This window comes from Garra rufa, chromosome 19 (genome assembly GCF_049309525.1).
Source record: "Garra rufa chromosome 19, GarRuf1.0, whole genome shotgun sequence".
Taxonomy (NCBI): Eukaryota; Metazoa; Chordata; class Actinopteri; order Cypriniformes; family Cyprinidae; genus Garra; species Garra rufa.
The window spans coordinates 37556781-37566574 of NC_133379.1; the positions used below are offsets into that span (position 1 = coordinate 37556781).

At 35.3% G+C, this 9794-nt stretch overlaps 1 protein-coding gene across 1 annotated transcript; it reads left to right on the forward strand.

Moving 5' to 3' along the window:
• The first annotated feature begins 344 nt into the window (after positions 1-344).
• Positions 345-8974, forward strand: pdcl (phosducin-like). Its single transcript, XM_073824504.1, has 5 exons — positions 345-434; positions 3682-3865; positions 3997-4178; positions 7081-7359; positions 8217-8974. Exons 2-5 carry the CDS (start codon positions 3691-3693, stop codon positions 8499-8501), a joined length of 921 nt encoding a protein of 306 aa, XP_073680605.1. The 5' UTR covers positions 345-434; positions 3682-3690; the 3' UTR covers positions 8502-8974.
• Positions 8975-9794: the final 820 nt, after the last annotated feature.

The window sequence follows — 9794 nt, forward strand, 5'->3', positions numbered from 1 at the left end:
TATATACAATACAGAATTAAGTGTTTTTAAAATCTAAACTTGCCTGTTGTTTTGTGCAGTGACGGTTTTGTGTAAAGGTTAAGGTAAGAGGATAAAATATATAGGCTAGTTTGCACAATATAAATACCATTATGCCTATGAAATGACCCCATAATGATAGGAATAGTAGAATACCAGTTTGTGTTTGTGTGCGTTTTTAAAAAGCTTGCACGTCACAAAAGTCTTAAAAATAATATCCCACTTTAGGGATTCGGGCACCCAAACATATTTGAACCGCCTTCGGTCAATCGCTTCAACCTCTCATTGGCGGTTACTCATGTCAATCATCTTTTCATCACTGTGATTGGCCAGTACGTGTGATAGTGTTGTAGAGCCAGCGTAGACGCTGAAGTGGCTGTTTCAGCGAATAACTTCGATAAAGGAAGCATATATAGGTAAGATTCAGTCGGGTTTTCTGATTATAAATGTTTTAATAATCACGAAGCACATATTATTGATAATACATACCCTATTTTATTAGTAGTATCGTGTATTGTTGCGTTAACCGACCAGCTAACATGCTAGCGTGTTAACATAGCATTGTAGCAAACACTAATAGGGAATTTCATACTTTTAATTTCGTGTTACATCGAGTTTTAATTGGAAAATCTGACACTCTGTAATTGAACTGTAAATTATTGTTTTTTCAGTTAATTTAGTTAACGTTAGTTTGTTTGTTAAACAATATGTGATATCCATGTAGGAGATTATGTTTGACAGATTAGCTAATCATTGTTTACGATATAAATCTATACATATTTCTTACGAAATTTAATTTATGATTTTATGTATGTACAATAAAAGTATTACATGTTAAATGTATGCTTTGTAAGACTTAAGTCATTAGTCTAGATTTTATTTCCAGAGGGGATGAGGGCAAATTGGATTTCCTACCAGCCCAAGTCAAATTTCTCTTGAGGTTATTTTGAACTAGATTTGCATTTCCTGAATAGCCATAGCCATACCTTGATGATGAGTAGCAAAAGGATAGTGTTAGTGTATGATTTGTGAGTATGAACTTTTTTGGGTTAAATTATGAGTGAGAGAATGCAACCCAGTCTTTGTAAACAAATTTGACATTAATCTAAATACTGAAAAACTAATCTCTTTTTTAATAAAATTAAAAGTCCACTTTTTTTAAATTTAACATACCTAGATATTATATTAGTGTGGCATCATATTCTGTTTTTATTGTAAATATAAAAAATATATAATGCAACGATATTACAGTGAACAATACTTTCACAGCATTTAATACATTAATCTTCATTTGTGCATATACGCTTTTAACATTTAGAGTAGAATTAATGCAATCCCTAATATTAATATATAAGTATTTGTTTACAGCAGTGAACATTAATGTATTTATATTTAAACTAGATAAATAAATGCTGTAGATAAACAATATGGTTTATTATTCATGATACCTAATGCATTAACTAATGTTGTTTAATATATTTTTATTTTTAATTTCACAAAATAAAGATGTAATTACAATTTACAAATAATTAATGCAAAAACAAAACTTACAATTAAATATAATAAAGTGAAAAGAAACATCCTAAAGAGTAAAATTGATTAAATAAATAAATCTAAAATAAACAAGCCTTAAAGTCCCCCTGAAATCAAAATTAAAGTTTTTTGGCTTTTAGTATGAATATATTAGCCTTAAGATTATCTATAAGCTAGTGTGCTTCAAAGCAATGACAAAATTCGCTTTTACAAGAAATGGGCATTCAAAACTTACAGTCTCGTCACTTCCGCCAATATGAATCAAGGATTTTGATGATATCACCGCGCACTTCAGTTTATGATCAAACGTTCTGTCCAATCAAATGCGCTCTAGAGTCCGTAGTGTCCCGCCCCCTACACAGAGACGCGGAGGAGATCATATGCGCTCATATGCGCGGTCGGACTCGGCATGTATTAAACTACACAGCCTCAGCATGATTATTATCACTATTTCGTTTTAGCAAGAGTTTCATATTGAATCTGTGGGGTAATTTATTAGTCTGTGGCTGTCATAAGCTTACAAATGCGGCTTTACCGAGCTCAACGGCTCTGGCCTGAGCAGATATTAATGGAACGCTATAGACCTTTTTCACAGAAACCGGAAATACGCAATCGCAGGGTATGCAGACTTCCTGTGTAATGTCAACACAGCAGAAAGCCGGGTAATTTAAAATTAAAATGGAGAGCGTCTACACAACTTCCCTCGCTGGTTTGCCAAAGATAACTTTTGCAGACCCCATAAGAGTCGTGTAGGAAAACTCCGTCACAAAGAGGAACAAATTGGATAAAGGATATACATTTTCCCACTAAGAGTTTATCCGCGTTCATACACGCTTAACGTGGCTTAACGTACGTAAAAAACGACCAGGAAACCCCAAATTTCTGTCAAACCTTACTTGGAACAAACACTAACTACTATCAAAAGAACGAGCCCTTATTCCACAGATAAAGTGCATAATATCACGTTAAGCATTTTCTCCCCCATAGAAGCCCATTATAAGGAAACAGCTTGGTTTAACTTACCTTAACAGCGACCAGGGAAGACCAAACTTCTGTTAAATTTCACTTATAATAAACACTTTCTGTTCTCAAAAGAACGAGCTCTCATTCAGCATATAAAGTGATCGCCCCCCATAGAAGTCCATTATACAAAAAAAAAAAAGCTTAACGTAGCTTAAAATTTTACTTATAATAAACACTTTCTGCTGTCAAAAGAATGAGCTCTTATTGAGCATATTTATACTTTATAAAGTGAATAATATCACGCTTTTCTCCCTATAGAACTCCATTAAGGAAAAAGCTTAACATGGTTTGTTATAATAATGGACTTCTATGGGGGGCGATCACTTTATATGCTGAATGAGAGCTCGTTCTTTTGACAGCAGCAAGTATTTATTATAAGTAAAATTTCACATAAGTTTGGTTTTCCCTGGTCGCTGTTGAGGTACGTAAACCACGTTAAGCAGTTTCCTTATAATGGACTTCTATGGGGGCGATCACATATATGCTGAATAAGAGCTCGTTCTTTTGACAGCAGCAGGTATTTCTTATAAGTAAAATTTCACATAAGTTTGGTTTTCCCTGGTCGCTGTTGAGGTACGTAAACCACGTTACGCTGTTTGCTTATAATGGGCTTCTATGGGGGAGAAAACGCTTAACGTGATATTATTCACTTTATCTGTGGAATAAGGACTCGTTCTTTTGATAGTAGTTAATGTTTGTTCCACGTAAGGTTTGACAGAAACTTGGGGTTTCCTGGTCGTTTTTTACATACATTAAGCCACGTTAAGCGTTTTTCACGTTGTTTAACTGGTTACCGGCATACCGGGGCGGAAATAGGTTTACACAGCAATTACGTATTTCCGGCGCAAAATACGGAAGTTGTGAGAAAGGTCTATTGGCTGTTCAAAATAAGTGGGCGGGGCTTAGCGATATGTTTTTGTTTCAGTTAAAAGAACGTCACCACCTAGAAGAAAGCTGCGTGTTTCAAGGCACTTCAGTGGACCTTTAACTAATGTTGTGTAGTGTTTTTACAATGGAAAGTTGTCTGTCAGCTTAACTAAAAACTGCTAAACTGCATCCCAGCCTGATGATTGTACGTTTTCTGTGTGTCTTTCACATTTATCTCAGTGTGACATCATGACAACACTTGATGATAAAATTCTTGGTGAGAAGCTGCAGTATTACTACAGCAGCAGTGAGGATGAAGAGAGTGACCATGAGGAAGAGGAGAACGCATCCAAAACCATCCGTGACCAAGAGGTGCTGGATGTGGAACTGGATTACAGTGCAGATGGCAGTTCGGTCAACACTGGTATGGTTAAACGTTAAATATTAACAACAATTTGAGAGTCCCTTTGATTAAAAGATGCTGCTTCCACATTCATCAACCACATATCCGTAAGACTGTTGACAAGTCTGACTGTGTGCGTGTTTCTCCCACAGGACCAAAGGGAGTGATCAATGACTGGCGTAAGTACAAGCAGCTGGAGAACGAGCAGCGCGTGGAGCAGCAGAAAGAGATGGAGCGTCTCATCAAGAAACTCAGCATGACCTGCAAGTCGCATTTGGAGGAGGAAGAAGACAGACAAAAACAGAAAGAGCTGCAGGATAAGATTGCAGGCAAAGTAAGAAACACTCTATACTAGGGATGCAATGATGTCAAAATCTCACGATAATATTTATTTGCAAAATAAAAAAAATGTGCATTTTAAAGTTAAATTATTCTATCTAATGCACTTTCTAATGAGAGTTTAAAATTAAGGGCTTCAACCCATGTTAACTAAGAAGTCAGAAAAAAGCCTTTAAGTCTGAACTTTAAACGAGACTTAACCTTCTCTTTATTTGTGGTACACTTTTTCAGTCTAAATTACATTCACACTGGAGTTTTAGGAAGCCAAACAAATTAGAATATTATAACAGAAATAACAACTATTTTATATTATTGTTATTCATATGACAGTAATAGCCATATATTGTAAAACAATTTCACTGTAAAATAAACTAATATATCATAGGTATATTATTTTGCTTTACACTAGAGTAGGACAATTACAATTCTTCTTTTACAATTTCTACACTTAAGAGATTTTTGAATTTTGACTGCAGTAATGTTACCCATTTAAACCCATTTCAAAATTTAAAAAAAAAATATATTTTTTAAGCTTTTCAAAATTTCTAATTAAAACAACAGAATAAGATCAAGTAGGATAAGAATAAGTTACCAATCAAATGAAATCAGTATTAACAAAATTAGTTTGTACTACAAAGGTGGCACAGAAGAACACAAAAGTGGCTTGTAGGTGTATTTTCATGTGTTTAATGAGGCTCAGAGGTGGCATAAGTGCAATCAAATTCATAAATGTATGTTGAGATTAATGTTTTAAATATAACATTTTGAATACAGAAATATTTAAATGAAACTTAAAAGATACTTTAAAAATGAAACTAAATAGGCCAGTAGGTGGCGGCAAGTCACTAATTTAATTACTGAATCATATCATTCATTTGATTCATTCGAACGGCTGATTCATTCTGGAACAAAGCAAGTGACTGTCTTTATGAATGGAAAATTTAATCATTGACTTGCTAGATTAGTTTAAAAAAGCAGGTTCATTCCTAAATGAAACAATGCAGTGATTGAATGGAGATGTGCTGTGGCTCAGTTGTGACTTGTTTTAGACCATTTTTAGTGACGAAATATAGAGAAATCAGGCAGTAGTGCTATAGTCAGACAATCTAAGTCATTTAATATTACCTACTTGTTTATTTAACTGTTGTATTAAATTAATATCTCATTTACAAGCTCCCTTAAAAATGATTAAAAGCTTTCACTCATCTTAGTTCATCGCAATCTTACAAAGCTCTATTATAATCAACAAAGCTCTCTACAGTGCACACTGAATCTCTTATTTACACTCTCTCAACACTTTGTTTATGAAAAGATTTATGAGATATGTCCGTGATGCATTACTTAACATTGCAAAATAGGGCTGGGCCGATAAACGATATAATATTGAATCGCGATAAAATTTATGTTAATAACGATGATAAGCTCTAGACATTTTTTGCTCGATATGGATTAATCTAAGAGCCAATCACACAGCAGAAATATGCGACAACAGCCAATCAGCGTGCAGCGTGCGTGTGCACGTCAAAGTACAAAGTTCATTTCCTACCGCACTTTGCAAAGCAAACTTAACACCAGGACGTGAAAAAAAAAAGAGAGAGAGAGAGTGGAAGCAGCGACGAAAGTGAAACTAACTTCGAGTTATTATCCAAAGATGTTGAAATTGTCAACAAAAAAAAAAAAGGTAGCACGAATTCCGTTATATAAGTGGTTTGGCTATCTGAAGAGTGACTATCAGCTCAGCTGAGAGTTTGGCGCGATTGTTAAAACTGAAACCGAAAGCAAAACACGCACGCGCATTCAAAAGCAATTTTAATCCCCCTTGTTTAGAGAGTGACTCCCCATTGCGTGCAAATTAGGCTACATGACATATCTAGGCTGTTATTAGTATGTAGGCTATGATAGGTTGTGTATGTCTATAGCTCTGTATCATGCTTGAAATATTCGGTCTCTATTTGCACTTTGAATATTTAGAGAGTAGCCTACTTCGATTATGGCTGAATTGTCTGCACTTAATACGATTAAGAAAGAACTGTGTCGTAATTTTTTGTTATTTATACTGTAGATTGTTTCAAAATGCAGTGGTTGCCTCTAATTTAAATAGCTCAACCTATAATAGAGAAAATAAACAATTGTGTCAATAATAATAAATAATAAAGAAATAATTGTTACAAATTATGTTTTTACAATAATTTTAAGTTTACGTTTTGTACATTTACTCTCATTTACCATACTCTGTCACCACCTTTATTTTTTAAATTTATTTCAGTAAGTTGTTTTAATTTTTAAGGCCAAATCTGTAATCTTTTTTGTTAATAAACTATACTTTAAAATGTAATTTAACGAACCCTTTAATTTTTGTGGCTTTAGTAATTGTTGGGATACTATTTTAAAGCTGGCAACATCAACAGCTTCTATCGAAATATATATCGTTATCGTTCAATATGGGAAAAAAATCATCGAGATTACATTTTTGCCATATCGCCCAGCCCTATTGCAAAAGCACATAGAAACCTTTGAAGCTCCCCCTCAGTGCAAACACAAATATGTTGATCGGGTCAGTCACACATGATACTCCTAAATATTTTTTAATGGTCGCACTGTAGAGCCCTGAATCATTTATTTATTTATTTTGGCTTTTTTTTTTTTGCCTTTATTGAGATAGGAATGATCAGAAGTGACAGGAAACGAAGTGGGAGAGAGATGGGGGGCGGGATCGGGAAAGGTCCTCCAGTCGGGATTTGAATGCCCGGAGCGCGACGGCGCTGTATGTCGGCGTGCTGCCCACAAGGCTGTCGGTGCCGACGAGAGCCCTGAATCATTTTACGTCTTAATTCTATTTCACTTGTCCTCTCCAGCAACAAAGTTTCATTCTTCCTTTTTATTACACTTTTCATTAGATGAACCTGCGTGTGGATGAAGAAGAAGAGGAGGAGGATGACGATGAAGCCTTCCTCCAGCAGTATCGCCTGCAGCGCATGGAGGAGATGCGACGACAGCTGTGTGGAGGGAGGCGCTTCGAAAAGGTGATTGACATCTCTTCGGGTGAGGAGTTCCTGCACGCCGTTGACGAGGAGGGCAAGAGCACTCTGGTGCTGGTCCACATCTATGAGCCAGAGGTGCCCGCCTGCCAGGCCATGGATGGAAGCCTGCTCTGCCTCGCACTGCAGTACCCAATGGTAACATTGATGAAGAAATGTTTTTTTATTAAAGGGCTTTAAAGGAATAGTTCAACAATAAATACAAATTTGCTGACAACTCCCTCACCCTCAGACCATCCAAGATGTAGATGAGTTTGTTTCTTCATTAGATTTAAAGAAGTGTAGCATTACATCGCTTGCTCACCAATGGATCCTCTGCAGTGAATGGGTGCCCTCAGAATGATAGTCCAAACAGCTGATAAAAATATCACAGTAATCCACACCACTACAGTCCATCAGTTAACATCTTGTTAAGTGAAAAGCTGCATGTTTGCAAGAAGAAAATCCATCATTAAAGGGGTCATCTGATGCAAAACTCACTTTTACATTTTGTAAAAATCCATCTGTTGCCATCCTCTCACATTAAAATCCACCCACATATTTGTTTAAAACTGTTTTGGCTTGTAAACTGTGCTTGATCTGTGCTTGATCTATTCTAATTCAGTCAACTTTTTAACTGGAGAAAGCAATATTAAGGATAGAGGACTCAAATATTTTTGGAAACGATGGATTTATTTCTAACAAACATACAGCTTTTTACTTCACAAGACATTAATTGATGGACTGGAGTGGTGTGGATTACTTAAGGATTATTGTGGTGTTTTTATCAGTTGTTTGGGCTCTCATTCTGATGGCAACCATTCGCTGCAGAGGATCTATTGGTGAGCAAGTGATGTAATGCTGCATTTCTCCAAATCTGTTCCTATGGAAAAACAGACTCATCTACATCTTTAATGGATTGAGTAAATTTGTAGCAAATATTTATTTCTAGGTGAACTATTCTTTCGATTTCTGTTAAGATTTCTTACTTTTCTGTTTGTTTCTGTGACTTGCAGGTGAAATTCTGTCGGGTCCGGGGCTCGGCGGTCGGCACCAGCGCTCTTTTCCGCAGTTCAGCTTTGCCGGCACTTCTGCTATACCGCGGAGGTGAGCTGGTGGGAAATCTGGTGCGTGTTTCCGATCAGCTTGGAGATGATTTCTATGCCACAGATGTCGAAGCTCTGCTGCAGGAATACGGGCTTCTTCCAGAGAAATATACACAGCCAAACACACACTCGTCTATTCGCAATGCCGCTGTCACTCACCCTAGCGATTCAGACAGTGATCTAGATATAGACTAAATACGTAATGTCTGTATATGTGCACACATGCACACCAACGCATAGATACAGAAGAATAAACGCTCTTGTATACCTTCACATAGTGATTCAGACCTAATACAGTGACCAAATGCATACACAACGGTTGCAGCTGTGAAAAATGTGAGATGCACTACTGTAAACATGGAATCTCTGTAACAATGCGCCGTTCACAGATCAAGATTACTGGACCAATACAGTAGATATCATTAGGTGTATTTATGTGTGTCCTTTCAGATACTTCCACAATCGGGAATGTTTCTTTATGCAAACAAAAATGCAAAACCCTTCAGAGAATCCTGCATCGTTTCACTATTTATTATCGTTTTAGATTTATGTTTGTTTATTTGTGTGTTTTGAACATATTAGCTTGCTTTACCCTCTGTTAGTTTTATACATTCTGTAAGCATATCCATCATGACAAATGCAAAAATAAAAAAAATTTCTGAATTGAATTTGTGTGTGCATTTTCTCTGAGTTTTAGGGGAAATTTGGTTCAAAACCTTATATTTTCTGTAGCAAATATGATTTTTGCCACTATATATATATATATATATATATATATATATATATATATATATATATATATATATAATATGACCACAAAACCAGTCTTAAGTATGTTGTATGGGTCAAAATTATTGATTTTTCTTTTATGCCAAAAATCATTAGGATATTAAATAAACATCATGTTCCATAAACTTATTTTGTAAATTTCCTACTGTAAAAAAATTAAAACTTAATTTTTGATTAGTAATATGCATGGCTAGGAACTTTATTTGGACAACTTTAAAGGCGATTTTCTCAGTCTTTTGATTTTTTTGCACCCTCAGATTCCAGATTATCACATTGTTGTATCTCGGCCAAATATTGTCCTAACATACCATACATCAATGGAAAGCTTATTTATTCAGCTTTCAGAAGATGTATAATTAAAACAATTGACCCTTAAGACTTGTTTTGTGGTCCAGGTTCACACATAAAAACTTAAATGTAATAAATTCACGTTCATTTTGAGGAAGGATTTCCCAGATTTTCCAGTAATTTACTCATATTATATAACTACTTTATTCCGGGTGTTGTGTCTTTATTTGATGATATAATCTAAAAATAGAGTGGACATTTTGTGAAATCTGTTGGCGGTGTTAATTGATTTGACAGTATAAGACATATTTTAAAGAAATATATCGAAATAATTAGTTCTGAATCTGAGAGAATAAAACGTGGACTGCTTGCTCACTTTTGTTTATGTGCAAACATTGAAATATTTAATTA

Coding starts and splice junctions, on each gene's coding strand:
- pdcl (XM_073824504.1), top strand. CDS start 3,691: ATGACAACACTTGATGATAAAATTCTTGGTGAGAAGCTGCAGTATTAC. Junction 3,866..3,996: donor TGGCAGTTCGGTCAACACTG/GTATGGTTAAAC, acceptor TTTCTCCCACAG/GACCAAAGGGAGTGATCAAT. Junction 7,360..8,216: donor TCGCACTGCAGTACCCAATG/GTAACATTGATG, acceptor TGTGACTTGCAG/GTGAAATTCTGTCGGGTCCG.